The sequence below is a fragment of the Chlorocebus sabaeus genome, chromosome 18 (genome assembly GCF_047675955.1).
Source record: "Chlorocebus sabaeus isolate Y175 chromosome 18, mChlSab1.0.hap1, whole genome shotgun sequence".
Classification (NCBI taxonomy): Eukaryota; Metazoa; Chordata; class Mammalia; order Primates; family Cercopithecidae; genus Chlorocebus; species Chlorocebus sabaeus.
In genome coordinates this window covers 29,709,665-29,736,863 of record NC_132921.1, presented here as the reverse complement: position 1 = coordinate 29,736,863, position 27,199 = coordinate 29,709,665, and the positions used below count along the sequence as shown (strand labels likewise).

The 27,199-nt window shown below is 37.5% G+C and overlaps 1 protein-coding gene across 4 annotated transcripts in view; it reads left to right on the top strand.

Moving 5' to 3' along the window:
- DCC (DCC netrin 1 receptor) overlaps nucleotides 1–27,199 on the top strand; it is a 1,222,872-nt gene that overhangs the window by 826,466 nt on the left and 369,207 nt on the right. For all 4 annotated transcript variants that reach the window (XM_073006286.1, XM_037982936.2, XM_007973974.3 and 1 more), the window contains exons 8-9: nucleotides 8,821–8,977; nucleotides 25,804–25,958. In XM_073006286.1, coding sequence (XP_072862387.1) covers nucleotides 8,821–8,977; nucleotides 25,804–25,958 — 312 coding nt within the window. The remainder of the gene's footprint in view (nucleotides 1–8,820; nucleotides 8,978–25,803; nucleotides 25,959–27,199) is intronic.

Genomic DNA, 27,199 nt, shown 5'->3' with positions numbered 1-27,199 from the left:
AACTGGTGACAAGGGAATGATTGAAATGGCACGTTTAGGGTCTCTGGGCATGGAGAATGGATAAACAATGACTGGGAATTCAATGACATAAACTGAAGGGAAAGGGTAGAAACAAAGCGAGCTGCAATTGGGTAGAAGCATAACTCTTCTGTAGTTGGGAAAAGATGCCAGGGAGAGACATTGATGAGAAAGATGATTAAAGGTGGCCTCACAAAGCCTTGGAATAGTGACAGATGGAAAGGGTGCAATGATTAGTAAGAAAATACAAAGAGAGAAAAGAGACTTGAAATGAAATACACTCTTATAGGAGCAGGAATATGGGATGATAAAATTTTTTAAAAAGAAAATTACTGATGGATTTTTCTCTGAAACCTGAAAAGTTATGTAGAAAGGGATGTTGAAGTGACAATGTACTTTCCTTCCACAGAAGCAGCATGCTTGTCCTCAACTTACTTGATCTACTAGACCCAAAACTAGCTCAAAACTTCCCAATGCTTTTTTTTTTTTTTTTTTTTTTTTAAGACAAAGTCTTGTTCTGTTGCCCAGGCTGGAGTGCAGTGGCATGATCTCGGCTCACTGCAGCCTTCCCATCCTGGGTTCAACCAATTCTCTGCCTCAGTCTCCAGAGCAGCTGGGATTACAGGCACCCACCACCACTCCTGGCTAGTTTTTGTATTTTTAGTAGAGACAGGGTTTCACCCTCTTGGCCAGGCTGGTCTTGAATACCTGACATCGTGATCCACCCACCTCGGTCTCCCAGAGTGCTGGGATTACAGACATTAGCCACCGCGCCTGGCCTCCCAATGCCTTTCTATGAGAGTTCCTACATCTCCAGACAGCCATCAAGAAACTGGACCAACAGAAATAGGCTTTCTGCTCTCAAGATCTAAAGATAGAGAAATAATAATAGCAGCCATTTATTGAATACAAATCTATGCCAGGTATGGTGAGCAGCCCTTAGAATCCGTTTCTCATTATCACTTAGCAACTCTGTACACTAAATATTTTGTACCATTTTTAATGTGGAAATTAAGGCCCAGAGAGGCTAAATACCTTTCCAAATAACACAGTCACAGAGTTCGGGAGTAGGGAGCAAGGTCCATACCATTTAATTGCAGTTTGCTAGTCAAATCTGTTTGTTTACATACATGATGCCCTAGCCACCTTGCCAAGCTGCAAGTGGTACTTGCTGCATCTTCATAAACTCTTTAAAAGGCACTTTCCTAAATAAGCAATTTGGAGATAAAGAAATTATTAAAAGCATATGATGCATGCTTTTACATACCTACAATGTGCAGATCTGAGCATAAAACCTTTAGTTGCACATGTATTGGTTGGCCAGTTTATCAGATAATATTTTTCTCCTCCTTTTGTCTGAAAAGAGCTCAAACTCTGAGAGCTATAGTTATTGCTGCTGATATGAAAATACTTCCCAGAATTTGTTTCTCAATTTATCTCTTTGTGTGGCCATAGGAAATCCTTTTTAGCCTACAACTTTTTTTTGGCCATACTCTTTGATGTATGATTCTAAGAATCACACTTTCTATAACAGACCTGTAGGTCCCCTTCTGGATACAAGGTCAGCCAAAACCAAATTCTCAAGCTTCCTTTTTGCTTCTTAATGAAAGCATTATTTCCCTTAGGAAGCATCCTTCTATGAACACACCTCCGTTATTTGGCACAATGTAGAAAGCTTGCCACCAGGGTTTCCTCTAGGGATCAAGGCTGACAAGCTCTGACAGAGCAGGTTGTGATATATTTCCCCTTCTCCATTTGGTTCAAAATAAAATGTTCTCACCCCAAACCTACATTTCCTTAGAACCTTCCTCTGAGCTTGGTTTTTCATTCTACTTTATAATTTATCTGCGAATTAATAATAATGAACATAACTAGTTTGCAGTAATGCTCTGTCTTCTCCCAGTGCATATTCTCAAGCAACTACTGTACAGGGTTCTGAAAACGAATTTTCCAGCCAAAGTCTTAACATAATCTCACAAATTTGCAAAGCCTTCCATTTAGCTGGACCCTGCAATAATTTAATGCATACCTATGATATGGCTAACATACACTGTGATAATGACGGGGGATTAAAGTGATAAACAGTTTAGACTTGGTTCCTTCTTTCACAGAGCATACAATTTGTAATAGGATAACAACAACAACAACAACAAAAATGACCAGATTGATGGAATACAGGGAAGTGCCCTGACAAGAGTGCTCATCTTGTCCTAATTCTGTGAACACCCAGGTAGAGGGACCTATGCCAGGCTGGAGATCAGTGAAGTTATACTCTAACTGAAAGTGAAGGAGGCCCCCACGTCAGAGCAGCAAAGCAATTGGAGGAAGGTATTCCAGCTCAGTTTGCAGCACACAAAAGTAGCAGAGGTATAAGCATGAAGTCTTCATGGAATTGAGCAGTTCAGTATGGAGAACTGAGAGGTAGCAAGGAGGTTGTTCTGAAAGTAAAGCCTTTGTACACTCCTGAAACCTAGCTCCACACTCTCAGAGACCCTCAACTGTATCTTTCAGGCTTAGATCCTTCAGGTCCCATGCTGAAGACAACTGAGAAAGTATAGCTGGTATGAAAGGAGTAATATTGGAGGTGGCAGCAAATGCATCCTAGAGGGTGAAGCCAAGTTGGGTAGGGGGTAAGACCAAGCTGTTTTTCCCTCTGGGATCTGGAAATGGATTGAACAACTTCTGACTCAGTGCCTTGCACACAGTACATCTTCAATTAATATTAAATGGATTAATAATTAGATGCATAAATTCATTTTATCAGAGTATTGAATCATTATGAAATGATTCAATTTCATAGCATTATAACTATGATAGTTAATGTACAATTTAAATAGGTATCTGGAAACAGAATAGAAATCATTTCGTGAGGTGATGTATTCTAACGTCTAAATAACTTTTCTACCCAAACTTTAGAGTGGAATTCATTTGTAAGTAAGAGACTATTTCTAACTTTTCAATAGTTTACAGGGGAAACCTTGAGTCCTCAAATTAATTTCCTGTTCTCTGAGGTCAAAACTCAGGGCTTAAGAATAAATTATTATTAGCTTCACACATAACAGTAGGAACATGATAGATATTCCATCAATATTCATTATTCATTCTTATCTAAAATGTACCTACCCAATACATTATTTTATGTGTGTGAGGTAATGCATGTTAATTAACTAGATTTTACCATTTCACGATATATATATGCCTCAAAGTATCGTGTTATACAGGATAAAAGCATACAATGTTATCTGACAATTAGAAAACAAATAAATAAATGATTATGTAGTGAGATTTTATGGAGTACATTAACTTTCGTCTCATATTAAGATAAAAAATGGTTTCAAATAACTATTTTATAAAATAACTTACTTTTTCTAAAATTCTTAATCCACTACCACAAAAAGTCATGATTCATTCCATTTTGAAAATAATGTAACATTTAAGAAAAAAAAAATTTCATTATAAGTTTTAATTATACACAGCCATGCTTCTTTTTTTTTTGATAATTTTGTGAAATTACTTTATGAACTATAAAAACTTCACTATAATTTGGGTTTATCCACTTCTTCATTTAGACAATAAAAAGCTAGAGTTTGGTGTCAAGGGAACAACAAGAAAAAAAATCAAAAGGAGAAATGATAGTTGTTTGCTCTTAGGAAAATGAAGTGTTTCTGTTATTTCACTAATAATATCTATTTACATATTGTTTTTATTAAGTGGTAAAGATACAGACTAATAAAAGAGATGCAGCTAATAAAGCAGCTAGTTGATTTGGTGGCTACATTTGTAATATTTTAGTGAGCAACATGGGGAATGAAACAAGGAAACAGGTCTGTTGGCTTGTTTGAGGTTTAATGTAAATTAAATATTTTTGTTGTTATGAATACCTCTGTCATATACATCATAGGGAATGAAGGTTGTGGACTATCAGTAAGCTCAGATAAAAATTCATGCTCATAAACACTGTATAATAACGTGACAGAAAAAGTCTTTGGTATGTTGAAAAATTGAAGCTTTATTTAAAAAATTAATCCAATAGTATCATTGTTACCAAGGCTATTGCAGGGGCCTAAGCAACATGTTATTATTTTTTGGCTTCAAAACTATATATATTTGGCTTTTCATTATCTATAAAAATTATCACTCTTTCCTGGATTTGGCTATTATTAAAAATTTTTTAAAGGTGTTCTTTAAAGAAAAAAAAGACTGTCATTATAGTGTGGCAAATTCGCTTCTTCTTCTCCATGACAACAGATAAAGAAGCTGTAGCTATGGCAACAGTAATGGGCCAGAGAGATTAGGGCCAGACTGGAGATTAGGCCTCCAAGAGCAAAGAAAAGAAGTCCTGATTGGTTCTTTATTGAGACTTTATTTGAAGGCAAGTTGCTGTTGAGAGAAAGCATGGAGGATTAGTAAGAACAAAATTAATTCCCCTGTATAAGATAAGAAGTCATTCCTTTGCTAAAACTGTGTTCCTCCCTTTTAATATAACGCCTGTTTAAATTGAGGTAAAGAGTCCGTGATTAATTCTATTCTGAGCTTTGTGCCATGTGAGTCTAGACCAGCTCTGTAAGAAGACACTCCTTGAAGTCTAAGGAGAAGAGAGGGAGGAGCATCTGCCTGCTTGCCATTGCCCCTTGCCCTCCTCTCTGTCACTCCCTGGGTGGATGGAGATGCCAACTAGTTTGTGATGTTGACATCCTGGAGGAATGAGGTGCTCTTGGAGGAACAAGATTGGAAAATTTCCCTTGTTTGTATAAAACTTATTTGTCTAACTTCTGGAAAATTCCAGAAAGCTTTCATCAAGTTATTATTAATTATATGTTTAAAAATATTTTTCTCAAAAATCTAGTAAGGAACCCATTTTTTAATAACTGGTAAGTTATAGAGGTATTAAATTTTGAGTAAATGTACTATCTATAATTTCAGATTGATATACTGATGAAGGAGAGATTTGTTATTTTTTAAATAATAAATTTATAGGAATGACAATGTTTGGCCTAATGCTTTGAATTTTTTAAAAAGGATTTTGCCACATTTACTTCTGAACATGTAGTGCTCACACATACTTCAACAGAGAGCCTGTGAGAGTGCCACACCCTGGCCGACGTGAGATATTCACCTTCTTTAAAGTGGCCTCTGATTGATTTTTTTCAGGCTTTACTTTAATGTGTATTTCTTGCCTTATTTGTCAAGTTGAACCCCACTTTTCAATAAGATGATTTATTATTTTAAAGATTTAAAAACATGCTTTTTAATATTATGTCACTTGGTTTTTATATATTTTCCAAATACTTTTGGTCAGTCTTTCCACGAGAAACAAAACCTCAGCTAAACCAAGAGGGAAAGTAGGAGTTAGGCAGATGAGTGCGAGGGGCTGGTTAAGGTATAGGATCTGCTTTTGTGAAGGCCCTAGAGAATTGCAGGGTGCTCAGCATGAGGAGAACATTCTTAATGTAGAAGCATCAAGAAGCCAAGGAGCTTCCACATAAGCACCATGAGAACAATGGCTTCGTCTGCTGTTCCCCACTCTCTCCTCTGCACTTAGACAAGGAGAACAGGTGATCTGAGCTGTTTGAATATTTGCTGAGTGAGCAGAGCTACTGATCATTGCTAACTGCACCTCTGCAAGCCTCTGCCCAAAGGTATTTTCTGTCTTGCTGTAGAAATACACTAGACCATTGTTTAGGAAAGTCATAAGCCCCTGGAATCACCCTCAACAAATGATGGAGAAGGAGTAGGTAGACAAATACCCCTATCTGCTCCCCTGAGGGATGATTAACTCTGAGGCATGTCCTATACTGACTCCCAGAGTCCCTGATGGAATTGCCCTTCAGTTTCCCACAGGAATAACCATATAGATAACCCACTCTTCCGATAGGTCCCTCCCTGCCCTGTCTCACTTCCTGACTCCCTGCTGGTGTTTCTGGGATCATTTCCCAAATGTAGGACTTGCACGAAAGTCCTTTTCTGAAGCCTTGTTTATGGAGAAAGTCACCCAAGACCCATGGTCAGCAGGAGTCAGGCCAGCAAGCTAATTAAGAAGTTTGGAGCTTGCCCTGAAGAGGATGTGTGGAGGAAAAATAAGTAGTAGAGTGACATGATTTATACTTTTATAAGCTCATTCTGGATGCTACACAGAGAATATATTTGAGGAAGGTGATTTTAAGGAAGTCAGAGGAGCTGGGGAACACTTGTGGTAATTCCAGTGAGAGAGAACGATGGTGTCAATGGAAGCGTGGCGATGGAGATGCAATAGCGTGGGTAGATTAATGAGATTTTCAGGAGCAGGGAACCCTAGCATGCAGTGAGTGAAGGAGAGTCAGGAATTAGGGATGGGCTTCGGGTTTCTGGGCTGCGCAGCTGCGAGGACAACTTGAGTATCACCCGGGGGAGAAGCAGGCTGAGGGGGAGGGAGAGAATAAATTCACTCCAGTGTGTTAGTCTGAGCTGCCTGTGATTTGTGGAAGTAAAGGTTTTTGTCAAGAAGCTTAATATCACCCATATTTTTGAGAGAGATACGCCATCCCCAGGCATCAATCTTTTCCCCTCCCTCACCACTCTGCTATAAAAGATTGACTAACTCACTGCCACTCTTCCATTTTTTTCAAATACTGTACTGATCCGGAGAGCAAGGCGAAATTTTATCTACAAAGAAATAGTCAAAGAATCTGGAGTCAGAAATAGCTTCAAATACTTTTGTTTTTTTGCAATTCTTTAAAACCTCTCTTTCTCTGTATAACTAGTAAGAATTGTAAATTGATAGGGTTTCTGGAACTATTAGGAAACGGGGTATTTCCACTCCCCAGATGATTTTTTCTAGCTAGCAGAAGTTTAACTCATCGCAGTAATACCACTCAGCCAGTCCCTATACAAAGTGAATGCAAAAATGAAGACTAACTTTGATAAAGACTAGGGAAAATGGACTACAAAAGCCAGTTTGAACATTTCACATCTGCAAATGGATACCTGTGATTTGTGACTACAGATCATCTGTCAAGATGAAACACATATTCCCTAGACTTGAGAACTTTAACAAACATGAAGAAAACAGAGTTATTGCAGGAAATGAATTATGAATTCACACACACCCAAGCAGACACACACTACAAAATACACATGCCCATATGTAATAGAAAAACCTCTCTTACATATTACTAACTCTCCCAATATGTGAAAAGACAGTTTTTTAATTGAGGATAATTCAGAGTTGTTCCTACAAACAAGTCCATGAAAATTGCTTCTACTTTTTGTTAACTTTCATCAACTTTTCATTTCGGCTCTTAATTTTCTATGGTCTTAAAAAATACATGAATAACTACTTCAAATTGTTTCTGAACAGGCTGAGAGAGGTGGTTCATGCCAGTAATCCCAGTACTTTGGAAGGCCAAGACAGGTGGATCATCTGAGGTCAGGAGATCAAGACCAGCCTGGCCAACACAGTGAAACCCTGTCTCTACCAAAAATACAAAAATTAGCCAGGTGTGGTGGTGTATGCCTGTAATCCCATCTACTCAGGAGGCTGAAGCAGAAAAATTGTATCAGAACAGTGTAGACATGTAGACAGATACTGACAGGAATAAGGTTTTGTGATAACTTTTTGGTTACCTGAAGCATTTATGAATACAGGTAAGTCCATGGCTATGTAATACAATGTTGAAGTCTCCATTGGCTTAACTTCCAAATTAGTGCTTTACTAAACTCAGTGTCAGTGTATGTACACCTACTTGGTCTGTGTCTTTTGTACTATGAAACATATTTTAACTCTGAAATGAATATTTTAAAGAATCACCTTGGGGTCAGGCATGGTGGCTCATGCCTGTAATCCCAGTACTTTGGGAGGCCGAGGTGGGTGGATCACTTGAGGTCAGGAGTTCAACACAGCCTGGCCAACATGTCAAAACCCAGTCTTTACTAGAAATACAAAAATTAGCCAGGCATGGGGGCATGTGCCTGTAATCCCAGCTACTGCAGAGCCTGAGGCAGGAGAATCACTTGAACCTGGAGGCAGAGGTTTGAAATCATGTGAACTTACTGTATATTAAAACTATATGATCACATTTTTTTTCTACAGTAATAACTGCCCCCAACCTTGTAAAATCCTGGAGATTGTGGCCCTCTTAGTTCTTCTTAGAACTCTTCAAAATGCCAATAAGTTATCTTTGACAAATAGTCACTGTAAATTTAGATTTCTATTTAGTATATCTTGAGTTTATCTTCTGAAATGTAATACTGTCTTTTACTTCAAATATAGATGCATGAGTTTATTCATTTATTCATTTATCCATATTCTTGCTTATTCAACCTCTGCTTCATTCCAGAAACAATTCAGGGAAATATTAATTACTTAAAATAATTTATCTCTTACCAAAGACATTTTCTATTATCAGTTAATGTCATGAGACGTGTAATCCTTTTACAATATTGCATCATATTATCCACAGTTCTGAAGTAAGATCTTTCTAGAACTCAAGTGCTTGTTAAAAATTCACATTGCCAAATTTCTCTCCCCTTTTCTTGCCTGAGCGGACATTTTTTCCCTGATTGTCATAGATCCCATGGGTAATAGAAATTGGACATATAAGCAGTGGAATCATATACATGTCATTAGCCACACTTTAAAACCCAAGAAAAATGAATATACCTTTTATTCCATTTAATGTGTGCATTCCCTTGGTTTTTTTCCTTCCTTTAGAATCAAGGTGACTATAACATGGAGATGCTTCCTAATAGGTTGGATATGCCTTCCTACTGAATTCTTACCTATGGCACTGACACCTCTGATAGCCTCCTCTTCTTTCTCCTTAGCTATCCCAAGCTCCAGTGTCCTCCCTTCAGCTCCCAGAGATGTGGTCCCTGTCTTGGTTTCCAGCCGGTTTGTCCGTCTCAGCTGGCGCCCACCTGCAGAAGCGAAAGGAAACGTTCAAACCTTCACGGTATTTTTCTCCAGAGAAGGTGACAACAGGTAGGTGATGCTACCAATACAATTCAGCTTAATCTGTCATCTCTTTAAGTCAATACCATTGGGTAATGGCAGGAGGAGATCTTGGGCAGGAACTTTGGAGAGACTGTGAAATCTCTATTATGTCCTTCACTCATTTCCCATTAGAGATGTGCATTTTTAAAAAGCAGTGTTGTTGACACACTTGTAATCCCAGCACTTTGGGAGGCTAAGTTGGGTGGATCACCAGAGTTCAGGAGTTCGAGGCCAGCCTGACCAACATGGTGAAACCCTGTCTCTTCTAAAAATACAAAAAAGTAGATGGGCATGGTGGTGTGCACCTGTCATCCTAGCTACTCGGGAGGATGAGGCAGAAGAATTGCTTGAACATGGGAAGCGGAGGTTGAAGTGAGCCAAGATTTTGCCACTGCACTCCAGCCTGGGCAACAAAGATGCCCTATCAAAAAAAAAATGGTGAAGACACAGACATACCCATATTGCCTTATACTAAGATTATTCATTACTGTGAAGAAACAGGCATTTGTTTTAGTGTTATTTCTGCAACTATTTGTGATCTTATGATGCCTCCTAAGTTCCTTGGATTTCAGTGTGTGCAGCTGTGAAAACTGGAAGCAATGATTCTTGCCCAATCATCTTCATGTTTTTGCATGGATTTCCTGGAGGCACCTTAAATTCACCCTGCCCAAAACATACTCACTGTCTTCTCTTTATGTATATTTTTCCTTTCTTTTCTGAGTTTATGTTGGTATCTTCCATCCTCATTGACCAAGCAAAAAATTCATGCCATGTTTTACTGACTGCTGCCTCCCAACACTACCATTCCTCATGAATTCTTGTCAGCTTTACCTTAGCCACAGCTCAGCCATGCTTCCTTTATTCTGTTATTTTCAGCATCTTTACCTGATCTCTGGGAATCGCTCCTCACCTGCCAATCTATCTTCCTCACTGTTTGTAGTTATCTTTTTGAAATACAGTTTTGATCACTCACTCCACTGCCCCAAAGTATGACTGTTCTTAAATACAATAAAATTACTATACAAAGACATGTACATGGAACTTCAGATTTCTTTCAATGGAAGTCTAGCCCCAGTCTATCCTTATCTATATCTATCTGTATGGATATATGTAAAAGTGTGGTTTCTATAATCTGTAATGGTTAAAAAATTTTCACTCAAGTCACAAGAGCTAGATTTGAAAATGGTCCTATTTATCAAATTGTGATGTTTCTGTGTTTAATAATGTATTAAATATGAATAATACTTTTTTGCTAGAAGGAATAAAAGGAAGATAAATTCTACCTGTTAGCATTGCTATGAGAACTGAGGGAATTCAGGCAAAAAATTCAGGGCAGTCCCTCCACACAGGCAGAATGGAAGGGCTCAGAATAGTGTGAGCTCTGAGACAATGTGGAAAAGAAGCTGAAATTAAGGCTCAAAGAGTAGGAAGAAGGCGGATGAGGAAAAGAAAGGGAAGGAGTAGGGGAAGGAGAAATTGTTGAAATTTCTGTTTGAGTGAAACATTTATTTTCATAATTGTTTACAGGCCTGCTTATCATACAGTTTTGTCCTTTCCTCTTCTATTAAACTTGTTCTTATCTTTCAATTCTAAGCATCAATGTACCCCCTTGGCTACTCGCTCTCATGGTTATACCATGAACCTTGACAACACCAATCACTGCAACCTCTCATGATCTGAGTTTCAAATCATATTCTTGCCTCACTCTCCAGACTCTTGTCTTAGTATCCTTTATTTAGAACTCTGAATACAACGAAACTTTGATTTCACAGAGACCTGCAATCCGTTGATCCTATCCCTTATCTTTCCTGTTTATCTTCACTTATTCCATAGCTACAATTCCATAGCCAGTAAACACAACAATTAAATACTTGCTGACTTGCATCAACGTTTTGCCTGCTACTCTCATTTCATATTACTTGCTTAGCAAAAACCAACTCAAGTAAATGTAACTTTCTACCTACTCTTTACTTGTTCTCTTATAGCTGAATATGGCTTGAGGAAAAGGTATAACTGGGTTGATTCATCTCACTTTAAATTCATAGCTACTAATCTCATGTTGCCCATTAATGCTACTGGCAATTATACTACATTTATCAGACAGCTTCTCTCACACACACTACTAATGATATTTCATGCCTTTTTCTCTCTTCTCATATCTCCAAAACTACACCCTTTCCCCCACTCTTAGCTGACCTTGATTTTAATTTCATGTAATATAAGAAGGGGAATTCTACATGCTTTCATATGTGACATTATTTTTCACCCAAGTGTGTCTTTAAGCATATAATCTGTCTTTCCTCAAATTTCCATAAAACAACTGCCTGTACTCTTTAAAGCCAAACCTTCATTTGTGCACAAGATCCCCTTTTTTCTTATAAAAGAGCAAATCTTCAGCCATTCTTTCTCTCTTCTGTATCATCAGTTCTTCCCCCTAAGGTGAATTACGTCTATCAGCACGTCAGCATGTAGTTGGATCTTCCATTGCAACAAATTCTGGTTCAATCTCACTTTTCTTTCCTCTACCACTCCATGCTCTATTCTCTTTCATAGGAACATTCCTTGAATTGTCTAACTTCACTCCAATATCTTACATTATATTCCAATAATGATTTTGTCCCTAGAATGTAATAGCAACTGCTCTTATCAAACTTCACCAATAACCTCCTGTTGCTAACCCAGTAGTCAATTCCTAGTCTTCACATTACTTGAGCAATCAGCAAATTTTGTCACATTTGATCCTTTCTCCTTTGGTGAGACTCATTCTTCACTCAGTTTTCTATTGCACATGCTCTCCTCATTCTACTCTGGCTGCTTATTTTCAGGCTCTTTTTACTTTTTACTCCCAGTTTCTCTGATCTGTACGTATCAAATTGCTTCAGGACCCAAGCCTTTAATCCACTTCTTGACTTTATATTCTGTGAATATGTTGATGTATTCCAAATTTGTATCTCTGGTCCTAACTTTTTTACCTGCAATCCATATTCATATACACATTTTCCTACTTGATTTATCAACGTCAATGTCCCATGGGCATCTAAGACTTATGAACAAAATCAAACACCTGTTATCCTTCAACCCCAATGCCTCCTCACCAAATAGTTTATCATTCCAGAGTTCCCCCCACCTTTGAAATCTTCGTATTTCTCATTAATCAGGCCAAAATCATTGGAATATTTCTTAATTAATTCTTAATTCTTATTAAGGAATCCATCATCAAGTCTTGGCAGTACCATCAAAATATATCTTGAATTCATGAAATAATATACCAGATTTTGTTATAAAATAATACTGGAAGACTGGCTATGATTTTATATTCTGAGCTGAGTTATGGGAATAAAGCAATTCATCATATTATTCTGCCTAATTTTATATTGTTTAAATTTTCATGATAAACAATTAAAATCAATAAAGAAATAAAAACAAAACATGGCCAGGCACGGTGGCTCATGCCTGTAATTCCAGCACTTTGGGAGGCCGAGGCAGGTGGATCATTGGAGGTCAAGAGTTCGAGACCAACCTGGTCAATATGGTGAAACGCGGTTTTCACTAAACATACAAAAATCAGCTGGGTGTGGTGGCACGCACCTGTAATCCTGGCTACTTAGGATGCTGAGGCAGGGGAATTGTTTGAACCTGGGAGGTGGAGGTAGCAGTGAGCCGAGATCATGCCACTGCACTCCAGCCTGGGTGACAAAGCAAGACTCCGTCTCAGAAAAAAATAAAATAAAATAAAAAATAAAAACAGAAACAAAACGTATACTGAGTCTTACCACTTCTTACCCTCTCCTTAAGTACAACCAAGTCTTATTGGAACTACTGCAGTAATCTCCTTAGTCTAGTCTTACCATAGCAGCTGGAGTAAACCTTTTAAAACATAAGTTAGAGTATGTCATTCTTCTGCTTCAAAACCCTGTGATGACTGTTGGTCTCATTCATAGAATTAGTAGAAGTCCTTGTTCTTGTCTCTTGTTACCTCTCTAACCTCATCACGTAGCACTTTCCTTATGTTTCCTAAATATCCAAGAATCTGCCTCTTTTGAGATCTCTACGCTTGCTCTTCAGTTTGCCTAGGATGTTCTTCTCCTCAGAGATCCACATGGATCATTCCCTAATTTCTACCAAATCTTTGCTGCAATGTCACATTCTCATGGAAGTCTTTCCTGACCTCTGGCACTCCCTATATATTTCTTATTCTTATTTTTCTCCATAGCCTTTATTACCTTCTACTTACAAATTTTGTTTCCCTAATCCCCTTTCTCCTCATCAGAATGTAATCTTCCTATGGGCAAGGCTGCTTTATCTTCTTTATCCACTGAGCTATTTTTCGACTTGATGCCTTAACTGAAATGTCAATTACTGTGTGGAACTCTCTATAGTCCTCCAACTCAGAATTCACCAATTTCGCCTTTAGCTCACCCCTTCATTTTGATTACATTACTGTTATGGCCTTTGCCACCTTTAATCAAGTTTGATGTTTGGTTGAGTACATGTGTGTTTCTTTTCCTGATGACTGAGACTACATCATATTCATAATTTCATGCTTAAGTGTCCAGTATCATGCCTCATGTAAACATACACTGATCAGAACTGACATGGTAGAGTTGTCAGAGAGATACTATATATTTGATAGTTTTTTTCTTACCAAATAAAATAAATTGTGTTACTGAGGAGGATGAATAAGCTGACTACAGTTAAATAAAAACTTTAATCCAAAAAAGTTGATATTAAAATTTTATTCTAATATCTCCATTTATTTTGATTTTTCTGACTCTCAACTAGAGCCATAAAATATGCCACTGTCTCTGAGCAGTTAGCTGTGATGTTTGTTTGTTCATGTAGGTTTATTTAGCTGCTTGACACAATACCTTTCTAAATGGTATTGAATTTAACATTTCTTTCAGATTAGCAATAACTTTATCAGGAAAATTATTCTAACTCAGATCATCACGAATCTTTCTGACTGGTTAATGGTGTAGATAATGCAAGTGCCATAATTCACATCTTTTTATCCAACCCCTTGGGGTGCTTTTATTTCATAAGTGAAAAAGCAGCATATATTCCAAAACATGAAGGGTAGAATTCACAGTGAAGCAATTGCTTCGTAGATATCTAGCTATCCCCTCTTAGTACCTAAAAATCATTAGGAATGAAAAGTGATCTTTGAGATCATAGTCTAACTTCCTGCTACCTGCTACCTAAACATTCAGAGACCAATGCTCAGAGGAAAGTCTCATGCCCAAGGCCACAGTTTTATCATCAACAGTGACAGCAAGCATTTATTGGGCATTTACTATGCCAGATACCAGGCTAAGCATCTTACATAAAGTATGTTTACCAAGATGAGACTTAAAGAAGAAGTTTATACTTCATTATACAGCTAGTAAGTAGTAGAACTAGAATTTAGTGCAGCCCATAGTCCAAAGCAGGCACTCTCAATCCCATTTCATCTTGCTTCCTTAGTGGATTAACCTGGCAGATAACTAAATGTTCTTGAGATTTATAGAATTATGACATGCAATTCTTTTATATGTTTCTTTCCAATAATTTTTTGACTTAATGGCTAAGTTGATTTGCATTATACATTTACCGGTAATAAAACACACTAGTGAGTTTTTATTGTATTTCTTTTGAGAGGTGAGGTCTTGCTATGTTGCTCAGGATAGAGTGCAGTGGTGTCATCATAGTTCATTTGCAGCCTCAAACTCCTGGGATCAATGGATTCTCCCACCTCAGCTTCCTGAGTAGCTAGGACTACAGGTGCATGCCGCCACACCTGGCTAAGTTTGTGTATTTTTTATATATATATATAATATATATATACATATATGTGTGTGTGTGTGTGTATATATATCACATTATACTTCTCATTTGTAACTAGAATGACTTATGAAGTGTAACACAGTATAGCCAAAATGTTAAGGCTATGTGGCTGTGGAATTGAACTGCCTGGGTTCAAATCCTGGCTTAGTATTTTACCATCTGTGTGGCTTTGGGCCAATTACTAGTGACTTTGTTTTCTCATGTGGAATAGTAATAGTATCTGATGTGTAAGGTTGTGATGAGTATTAAATGAAGTTAAATAAAAGCACCTGAAACACTTGCTGTTTGTTTGGTGCACCCAAAACATTTCATTCTTATTAGCTAGTGCCATGTGCAAATCATCATATGGGCTTAAAATTAAAATAACTGAAATACAAGGGTGTTTCTTAGCTCTTATTTAGAGAAGACTTTATTACTTTCACAAGCATTCACCCATTTGATCCTCAGATAAGGTATTTATGATGATCTCCAGTTCACAAATGAGTATGCCTTTCTCTGTTCAGAAAGACTGAAAAATATTGCTAAGAAACCACACAAATAGTAAATATTAGAACTGGGATTTCAATGCCAGGTTTCTAGTCCAGTGATCTCTTCACTGTGCCATACAAAGTGAAAGACATTTTCTGAAAAAGCTCCATATAAAGTACAGTGGGAGTGCAGATGAGAGAATTAAAACACTTTTTATGAGCATCATTCAATTTAATCCTCACAATAGCACTGTGAGGTAGGCAGATAAGGTACCGGTATCTCCATTCAGCAGATGAAGCAGAGAAGCCTCCAAGATAGCCCCTGACTTGCTCAAGGTCACACACTGTTTTATGGCAGAACAAAGGCTGAACTAGGTGTTCCAACTTGCAGCAACATATATATGCTTCACATTGCTTTATGCTGTCTCAGAAAACCTCTGCTCACTGTTCGGGATTAGAAACCAGCTTTTTATGATTGACATGGAGGATTCCTTTTAGAATTCATGGTATATTACATTTTCAACGTGGTGTTTACATATTCTTTCACCACTCTTCAGAGTTAAGGACTCTGCAGCTGATGGAGCTTGTTATCCATGAGGGAGCATATTGTGATAGAAAGAGAACAAGACTCAGAATCGTAAGCATGACATTCTGGCCCTGGCTTAAAGCTTGGCAAAGTTAGCCTTCTTCTTGGAGCCCCACTCTACTTCTCTGTAAAATGTAAAATCATGGCCCTGTACCTCAAAATTTTTTTAATTCATTGAATGAGAGAATAGTGATTTTATTTCTCCAGTGGACTTAATGCATATTCAAAAATGAAACATGCCATCCACAAATGTCATATAGAAATTAACAAATGTTGAATGCGAGTTGACTATATGTCCATGTCCAGCAGCGTATTGAAAATGGAAGGGAACCCAGCAGATTCTCTGGAAGCAGTTCATCTTGAAAGGTTCATCTTACTGATAAATGTGTAACCACACACTGAGTTAAGAGCTTTAGTGGAGAGGAACATGCTTCTGGGAGAGCATTTATGAAATGTGTGCATGATGTCTATGTCATAATCAGATCTACATTTTGAAAAGATGGCCGTGACTAGAAAGTGGAAACTAGAGCAGAGGTCAGCCAGGTGGGTGCCAGAGCCATTTAGCAGGCTATTGCAGAAGTGCAAACAAAAGATGATGGTAGCTTGGTCTAAGGGTATGTCAGTGGAGATGAAGCAGTGGAGAGAACTTTGTAGATATTTATGGGGCAAAACTGACAGGACTGGATGATGCATTGCACATGAATGGTGAGGGAGAACGGGTTGTCAAGGACAGTCACTTGGTTTCTGGCATATTCCAGTGTAGAGATGATTGTGTAATTTGCTGAGATTAGGATGCTGGAAAAGGTCCATATTTGAAATGAAGATCATAAATTCAGTTTTAAACAAGTTGTACTTTACAACATTCAAATGGGAATGTCAAGAAGGACCTTGGAAATAGGAATCTGGAACTCAGAGGAGAAGATTGGGACAGAGATATTTATCAGGAATGTGTCAGCACATGGATGCTCACTACAGCTAGAGAAGGGCAAGATGGTCCATCCCAAGAAAACAGAATGAGAAGAGAACCCAGAACTCAGTCACATTTATCATGGGGATAGAGGCTGAAACTAAACAAAATAAGAATTTGAAATCTAAATCTGTTTTATCCCAACTCCCAAAATATAGCTTTTTATTTGCAGTTACAATAGCTATTTGTTATGTAACTAGTCTCACTTGTGTATTGATGTTGAAGCAGAGATTATAGGAAAGCACCTTTTAAAAAGCTCATTCCTAGATTTATCTTTTCAACAATTCGAGAAAAAAAAAATTTAACCAAAACTTAGTGGAAATACCTCTAACCAAGAAGACCCATTTCCAGTCTTCATTATGCTTTATCTGACAGTGAAACATCTTGAAACTTTTCTAAGACAGCACTGATTTCCAAACCTATGGTTTTAGGGTAAAAAGGAATGTGACATTTGAGTGGTTATCACTTTTATCACTCTGCTATCACTTTGAGTCCTATTTCATTAAACACCATATTTCAGTTCTCAAATCTTTTAATTGTTATAACATCCTGGCATTCACTAAAGAAATAAGGAATGAAAGTAGAACAGATAAAAAGGAGATGCTAAAAATATTTCCACTAAGAATAACATAACTCCTTCTCTACAAAGGAATGTTAATGTAACTCTTCCTCGTGAAGCAACTAATTAAGTATTTGACACCTCAAGGCAGCATTTGTTGCTCAACTCACAAGTTGTAACTAAATGTTAACACTCTGAGGCACTTAGGCAAGATAATACGAATTTACGAAAAATGCGTGTTAGAGACTTGCTACAAATGATCCACTAAGATGCAGAATCATGTTTAATCTGTAAACTCTACTTCTGAAATGTAAAAATAGAAATGAATTCAGCGAACACAAACACACATGGATATAGGACATTTTCTATTTTCTATTGCTAATGAAAAGTGTTAGAGTAGTGAGGTTTCTTTGAGTAGATCCCACTCTCTCAGTTTTCAAATAATGAAATCGAGACCCAGGAAGGTGAAGTGACATGCCAAAGATGACGGAAATAAATGGGGATGGAGCATGGATTAGAATCCAATTTTCTAGGCATTTCTAAGGTCCCATTATGTGGAGATTTTCTGTAATTATTCTCTTTTAGTTTCACGTTTATTTTAAAAATTATGAGCCCCAGCAACATAGCCATTTGTTACACTCAGTGAATCTATATGCTAAGTGTGAATAAAATATAAATGAAATATGGCTTCTCTTTTTAAATAATTTACAATCAAGTCAAAGAAACATGCATGTCCATTAATACAATGTGATACATAATACACTAGATGTATAAACCAAAAGCAACAAAAACACAAAAGAGACCATTTAATGTTACTGGGTTCGAAGACATAAAGGTAGGAAGTTTCAGGTAAACATTTCTTTTGAATTGGTTTCCAATTTGGTTTCATTTGAAACAAGCTTTTGCCAGAGTCAGAAGTGTGAGTCAAGAGAAGGTAACTCCAGGCTCATCATACTGGTCATTAGAGAAATGCAAATCAAAACCACAATGAGATACCATCTCACACCAGTTAGCGTGGCGATCATTTAAAAGTCAAGAAACAACAGATGCTGGAGAGGATATGGAGAAATAGGAACACTTTTACACTGTTGGTGGGAGTGTAAATTAGGTCAGCCATTGTGGAAGACAGTGTGGCGATTCCTCAAGGGTCTAGAACCAGAAATAACATTTGACCCAGCAATCCCTTTACTGGGTATATACCCAAAGGATTATAAATCATTCTACTATAAAGACACATGCACACATATGTTTATTGTAGCAATGTTCACAATAGCAAAGAATTAGAACCAACCCAAATGCCCATCCATGATAGACTGGATCAAGAAAATGTGGCACATATACACCATGGAATACTATGCAGCCGTAAAAAAGGATGACTTCATGTCCTTTTCAGGGACATGGATGAAGCTGGAAACCATCATTCTCAGCAAACTAATACAAGAACAGAAGACCAAACACCACATGTTCTTACTCATAACTGGGAATTGAACAGTGAGAGCACATGGACGCAGAGAGGGAAACAACACACACCGGGGTCTGTCTGGGGGCAGGGGGCTAGGGGAGGGATAGTATTAGGAGACAGGGGATTGATGCGTGCAGCAAACCACCATGGCACGTATATACCTATGTAACAAACCTGTACGTTCTGCACCTGTATCCCAGAATTTTAATAAAAGAAAAAGAAATGAAAAAAAAAAAAAAAAAAAAAAAAAGGAAAAGCAAAATAAGAAAAGGCAGAGAAGCTGACATGGACATAGGGGTTCTGGGGCAGCATGGATCATCACAGATGACTGTGCAAAGCTTTGGGCCACATCGTGAAGGTCTTTGAACCTTGTTCCATGGAGGTGAGATAATATTAACCTAGAATGGCAGCTAGCACAAGGTTGTGGGCATGGAGTTGACAGGTTATGTGTGTTAAAAGGGTATCTTTGTCAATAGATGATAGCAAAAACTGAGACAACTAATGGCAAAACACTAGAAAAAGCTATTATTATAATGCAATACATTTAAGCGCCAACTAAAGCAGGGACCAGTTCTAGGCACAGGAGAATATACTCTACCCAGAATTAAGTCTCAATGTAAATTGCAGACTGGTACATCCCATGTTGCCATGCTTGACTTCATGCTTCAAAAGATGTCAGTGCTTAAGAGTTACAACAGGGACTGATCTGAGTAAAGCAGGAACATTATTGTTAGTGGGTCAAAGGATATGCTTTTAGAATAGAAACAGCTATTTTCCAAGACACTTTAACCAGTTAGCTCCAAGTTCTTAAAATTAGAATTCATGAAAAATAAATGTTTCTTATTAACTAACTCTTCTTATAGCCTCCTTGTAAAAGTCAAAGTGGACAAGTTGTCTACACACTTTTTAGCATGAGGAGTCAGACTTTATATATTTGATGCTCTATGTGAATTTTCATTGAGTAAATTTACAGGGAATGGATTCAGGCAGGCACAAGTGACTTGATTCCTTTACTTCAAGCCACTTATCCTGAATTTGGCTTAACTCCCCCACACTGCCAACTTAGGGGGAAAGGAATGAAGTAAAGAAGCTTTGTCTGAAAATCCATCTAGTGTTATAGATCATGACTCTGAGTGTTGCATATTTTAAGGTAATTATGTCTTCAGATTCATAGGACAGAACATCACTGAGAGGGAGGAGGCTTGGGGTCCCTGCTGCTTTTTCAGGGGTTGCTAATGCAGTGAGAGGCGGAACAATCCAAGTTTACCCAAAAAATTGGGTAAACTTGTCATGTTCACTGTTCTCTTTTCTTCAGAACCCACTGTGCTTATCTGCCCATTTACAGAGGAGTGTGGACTACATTGAGCAGAGAGGAAACCCTTAATTACTGCTTCATGGAAAATTGACTTTAGGTGGTTAGTGTTGGCCTGTAGTGGAACCAGAGAAATCCCACATAATAAACTGCCCTTCCAAACTCAGATGTTACTTACTTGTTGAGAAATGGTTTGCCATGTTTTGTTTACAGGTATTAAAGCCTGTGAAGAGTGATTAAAAACTTCGTAAGAATCCTCGGGGCTAGAACTGAACAAATCTGTGAAGGACAACATGGCAGAAAATGCCATTTTCTCAATATGCTTTTGTATAACGCTAGCAATTTGATGTCACCCCAGTAAAACCCAGGGAAGCCACACAGCAGTTTGGTAGCAGACACTCAGCCACCAGTGGGGACATCAGATACCATAAGACTATTGAGCTGTACTGTGGAACTCAGGGAACTCCTATTTCTTCTCAGTGTCCCTCAGAGAGCAAAGTTTCCAGCCCTTTAAAAATGATTATTTTCATTATTGGAACTTGTTTAATGTCTGTAGTTATGCTCACTCTCTTTGTTTTGACTTCATCTTTGCAAACAAAATTAATAAGATAGAAAATATCAAAAAAGATTTTTTTGGGGGGTGGGCAGTCCCCAAGGTCAGTGAAACCTATCTGTATAGTTTGTTCTATATACCTCTCATTAATTTATGTCCTCAGATTCCTGGTTTTAAATACTTTGTTGAAAAGTCTCCTTCTTGGATGCAATAGGATTTATTTCTTATGAAGTTGTGGTGGTATTTTGTTATTATAAAATAATAGCAGTGACTGCCGTTATGACATAATCCATATTAAGTGTCAGGTGCTATGTATTTCGCTTTAGATCTTTGACCTACAGCATTTCATTTAATTCTTTCAGATATTGTGATACAAACATTTTTATAGCATGTATGTTGTACTTGAGAAATCTGGGGCTCAGAAAGTTTAGTGTGAAGGCCAGAAACAGCCCCCCAGACTTGCCCCAGTCCTGAACTACTTACTCCGTAGTCTACATAGGGTTTTTTTTTTTTCCCCCTCAGGTTTTTTTTTTCTTTTTTTTTTTAAAAAAAAAAAAAAACAAAGTCTTACTCTGTCACCCAGGCTGGAGTGTAATGGCATGATCTCAGCTCATGGCAACCTCTGCCCCTGGGCTCAAGCGATTCTCATGCCTCAGCCACCCAAGTAGCTAGAATTACAAGTTCATGCTACCATGCCTGACTAATTTTTGTATTTTTTCTAAAGAGAGTGTTTCACCACATTGGCCAAGGTGGTCTTGAACCCCTTGCCTCAAGTGATCTGCCTGCCTCGGCCTCCCAAAGTGCTGGGACTACAGGCATGAGCCACCATGCCTGGCCTACATAGTGTTTAGATGCAAATTCCCTTTGATATGAGCAGATCTCTGGAAAGTGGCACATAAAATCGAAATGGTTAGATAAAACCATGCTTTAAAACCACTAAGAGCCTGCATTGTGGAAACCAGTGGTCAACCCAGGGCAGAACTAGCAAGTGATTAGAGGTTGAACCATAGAGTTGTCTTGGAGGTGTATTTACATAGTAAGCACAGTGCATTTGCCTGGGTTCTATTTTATAGATCAATACCATGGAAGCATTTTCTAAAGATTCTTTGTTTATTCTTTAAGACTGAGAAAGTAAGAATTGTCCATGTCAATGAATACGTTTATATATAATTTTTTATGAATTATTAATTTTGGATACTTTTTGAAGGCTCATGAAGATTATTAAATCTTCCCCATTATGAAGTCCAACATCCTCTTTTATATGTAAGTGATGTTTTCATTTCATGATCTTGGACATTTTTACCTGGACATGTCCAAATTTTCCTGCCTCTCTTTCCTTTAAAATATACCTGTTCAGCAAAAGACATAAACAGATACTTCTCAAAAGAAGACACACAAACAGCCAACAAACATATGAAAAAAGTGTTCAGCATCACTAATCATCAGAAATGCAAATCAAAACCAAAATGAGATATCATTCCACATCAGTCAGAATGGCTGTTACTAAAAAAAATAAAATAAAACAATAGATGCTGGCGAGGCTGCAGAGAAAAGGGAATGCTTATACACTATTGGGAGAAACACAAATTTATTACTTTAGGCACTATGGAAGGCAATTAGGAGATTTCTGAAAGAACTTAAAACAAATCCACAATTTAGCCCAGCAATCCCATTAACTGGTATATATCCAAAATAAATTAAATAATTCTACCAAAACAAGCATGCACTAATATATTCTGGATAAAGAAAATGTGGTACATATACACCATGGAATACTGTGCAGCCATAAAAAGGAATGAAGTTACTTCCTTTGCAACAACATGGATGCAGTTGCAGGCCATAATCCTAAATAAATTAATGCAGGAACAGAAAACCACATACTATATGTTCTCACTTATAAGTAGGAGCTTAACATTGAGTACTCAGGGACATATAGATGGCAACAGTAGACATGGGACTGTCAGATAGGAGGGAGGGAAGGAGGAGGTCAAGGATTGAAAACTGTTGCATACTATACTTACTACCTGGTCATGACACGATCAATCATACCTCAAACCTCAGCATCACACAATATACCCATGAAACAAATTTTCACATGTACCCCAGAATCTAAAATAATGAAATTATTTAAAAAATAAAATTAAAGTACAGAAGAGTACCTGTTGAAAGGGTTATGGCTAGCATGAACCGGAACACAGTTATTTCATCCAATTTATTTAGTACTTGTAAGAATAAAGTCAATTATGAAAGCTGTCCTTCCTTATAGATACCAAAGGTCTTTGACAGGCAAATCTGACCTTTGATAACAATGTTGCTTGAAGGTCTAGAAAAGATGCTATGAAATGATTCATAGCAAATGATAGACAACTTCATCCTCTCAGCAGTCTCTGAGTGCTCATTGTCCTTTTTTCCCCTCATGTCTTTTATCCAAAGTTCCCATGATCCAAAGAAGTTCCTTATTTTTCCACTATTGTTGAATGATATCATTACTAGATTTAGAGGATGAAGTTCCAGATTTAATTCTTAAATGTGATACCCACTAACTGTGAAGCCTTTGAATAAATCATGTTGCTTTTCTAAATCTCACTTTCTATATGTAAAACAATGATAACGAAACCACCCTATCTGTATCAGTAAGCTACCTGAGGCACTGTGTATAAAAATTCTTCTGCTAAAAAAATAAATAAATAAGCAAGATTCCCTATCTCCATGTGCTCAATCTCTGTAAGTTACATACAGCAAGGCATACAATTCTTTTATGAGGGTTTGCTTTTAAAAAGCAACTTGCTGACCTAAATGATCTTAATTTGGTAGAATATAGCAGTATGGTATGCAGCAAATGGGAGCATTGTTCCATATTTCTTAGGCTTACCAACTTTAGATTACTGTTTAATCTCATCCAGACCCCTACTCTTCTAGAAGTCAGAATTCAGCCTTCCAGAAACTTCACACTGCACTTCTAAAAGAATACCTAAACTTCAGGCTATATCTAGATTCATACAGGGTGCTTTTTCTCTATTGTGATAACACATGTCTTTCATTTTACATTTTTAGCTATTTTTTTGTTTTTGTTTTCGTTTTTTTGTTGTTGCTGTTGTTGAGACGGAGACTCGCTCCGTCGCCCAGGCTGGAGTGCTGTGGCCGGATCTCAGCTCACTGCAAGCTCCGCCTCCCGGGTTTACGCTGTCTCAGCCTCCGGAGTAGCTGGGACTACAGGCGCCCGCCTAGTTTTTTGTATTTTTTTTAGTAGAGACGGGGTTTCACCGTGTTAGCCAGGATGATCTCGATCTCCTGACCTCGTGATCCGCCCGTCTCGGCCTCCCAAAGTGCTGGGATTGCAGGCTTGAGCCACCGCGCCCGGCCCATTTTTAACTATTTGTATGTGTACAGTTGTATATTAGTGCATGTGCCTTGTTGTGCTACTATCACCACCATCTCTCCACAGAATTTTTCGTTATCTCCAATTAAAATTCTTTACCTATTCAACACTAACGTCCCATTCTCCCATCACGTAGCTCCTGGCAACCACTCAGGGTGCATATTTTAAAATATTAGCAGTGCTAGATAAAATAATGCTAACTCCTATAACAAATAAGCCCTAAAATATATAATGACTCAAAACTATTTCTGACTCTAGAAGGTATGGAAGGGATGTTACTGATTGTCAGGCAGTTCTTTTCCCAGTTCTTCGCTAGAATTATTACAAATTTTGATTGTTCCGTCATCCCCCATATGGCTTCTAAAGTCATCATACTTCCCTACCTCAAGACAACAGGTGAAGGAAGAGAACATGGTGAATTACCCATGTGCAGTTTATTTTAGGACAGGCCTCAAATCAGCACACATCACATCACATCACATACGTTCAATCTCTTGCTGCGACTCAGTCACATGGCCTCAACTAGACTTCAGGGAAGCTGGGAAATATCGTTTAGTACATGAAGAAGAAATTTTGGGTTTGAGGATAAGCCAGCCAGTCTCTGCCATCAGTTATATTAAGAGTGTAGATATGCCTAGGAATCATCATTCATGCACTTAGAACTTTTACTTTTTGAAAATCTAATTTTCCCTGGCAGAAAAAGATATTTCATTTTAAATATGTCCAAAACCAAAACATATCTGAATGGCAAAATTAAAGTGTACATATAATTCCACTGAGAAGCAAGAGATATTATCTAGATATAGAAACCTTGAGAAACAATTGAGAAGCTTAGTGGAAGTCACTTCTTCACTCAGTTAAATCAGCTAAATGTCCAATGAGGATATCTAGAATGTTCAGAAGCTCTAGAATTGTGTGTGTCCTTAAAGAATACTTCAATAGTTATCATTTCTAAAATGTCAGCATCCATATCCAAAGGGTTTGTCATCTCTTAATATGCACTATAAATGCAACCATGATCAGTAGATTAATTCATTAGTTTGCAACACTGAGGAAGTTTTTAGTTGATAAATGTATTGATATTGAACACATATAGATGTGGCTTGAAGAGCAAAACAAACAGGCATATGTTACAGTTTCTGTTCACGCAGGAGGGAATCTACTTCCTTTCACTAATTACACTTAAAGTAACCACAGGGACTCAGGCTCCATACATAGAACACTTAGCATCTGCGTTTTCCTTTCATACAATGAGAGAAAATGCATAAATGCATTTGTTGGCGATACTGACAAAGACCGATTTGTGGAATAATTGAAACCTTGATTTCTGTCATTAGCCGGATGTTTATAAAACCCATCTTCCTGTCTACATTCCAGATGTTTCTCCTTATTTTAATAGCTCTTTGTTTTTCATGGGTTTTGAATTCCAAATTTTAAAGTGTCAAGCAAAAAGACTTTAGTTTGCAAGTTTCATGGAGAATGACATAAGCTTAAACTCCCCAGAATTCTTGCAACATTTATCTGTAGGTCCTTCCAATTAGCTTATTTTCTGTAGAAAGCCTGAGGTCTTGAATTATGTCCTAGAGTCAACATTAGATGACTGAGCAACCCTTTGGTTCACCTCACTACTCTTGCACATCAGATACAAATTTTGGCAGGAAGTATTCTTTTTGGAATAATCTTTCTCTGCAACTTTGATTTCTCAGGGAACGAGCGTTGAATACAACACAGCCTGGGTCCCTTCAGCTCACCGTGGGAAACCTGAAGCCAGAAGCCATGTACACCTTTCGAGTTGTGGCTTACAATGAATGGGGACCGGGAGAGAGTTCTCAACCCATCAAGGTGGCCACACAGCCTGAGTGTGAGTATGAAAAGGAACGGGCCACATTTAGAAAGTGTTTATTTTCCTCTGCAGTATCCTTAAATTCTTTCACAGAACCTTTGCAAGGTGACAAAAATGGAAGAACATTTCTTTTAAGTGACCTATGCAACTCAAGGACTTTTAAAAGTAAGATGACTTGTAAATAGAATGGCCTCTTCACTTAGGCCATGTACCGTAATGGCAAATTAAACTCTATAAAGGCCTAATTTATCTATGCAGTCTACATATTCATTTCCTAAGAAAGTGATCTACTCTGCCTGACAGTATTGTAGCATCATCGTTGGGTTTCAGCCTCCTCTGTTCAATTTTCAGATCTTTTGAGTTTGTAAAGAGTGTAACATCAAAGGTAAAAGAACAATAGCATACAACTTCTAAATCCAGGGACTAATTTAAAAGCATAAACACGCACCATATGCACTGAAAAAGCTACTAAAAGCAAATTGAGACTTGAGGAATATGATAATCTCTTTTGTATAATCTCATTCTCCTCTACCTTGAATCACTAGATTCAGCTATTTTTTTTTCCACAAAGTAAAGCAGCTGAATGTTCTTTGATCAACATATAATTCAATGATTTCTACTTTGATGAAGGAAGAGCTCCAAAATTACATATTGAAAACTATTTCTGTATTTGACAAAATTTTGTTTTTTCTTGTGCATTTCAAATGTTTTTTGACAAGATTAGTTGCTGATGAGCCATTCGCCAAATTTGTTTTGTTTCATAATTTAAAAATTGGAATTTAAAATCAAAATGAAATGCATGGCTACTTGTTAAACTGCCTTATGTTAAACATCTAACTGCACCTATTTCCCTTTTATATAAATAAATTTATAATGATATTTTGTTTTCCTGTTCATTTTACGTGAAACTGTATTTAACTTCAAAATCACCTCTTGTATTTTGGGAATAAGGTGAAGTAGAGATTGGAAATATTTTAACTGGTAATTGTGAGAGAGTAACCTTTGTATTCTGTCACTTCTTGGGTGGTTTCAATCAGCATATCAAAGAAGAGAGAACAGAAGATACAGTCTGAGTGCACTTTCGACAGAATCTCCATCCTTTATTTCATTTGGCCAGGGCTACAGACACAGGATGATAACAAATCAGAATAAAGTATTAATTGAAGGGAGGGAAGAGGGCTAAGCTGTACAATAGTACAAATTTTGCCTCACAGAAATAAAAGCTCAGCAACTTCAAAAGCATAGTCATGTTGAGGTTA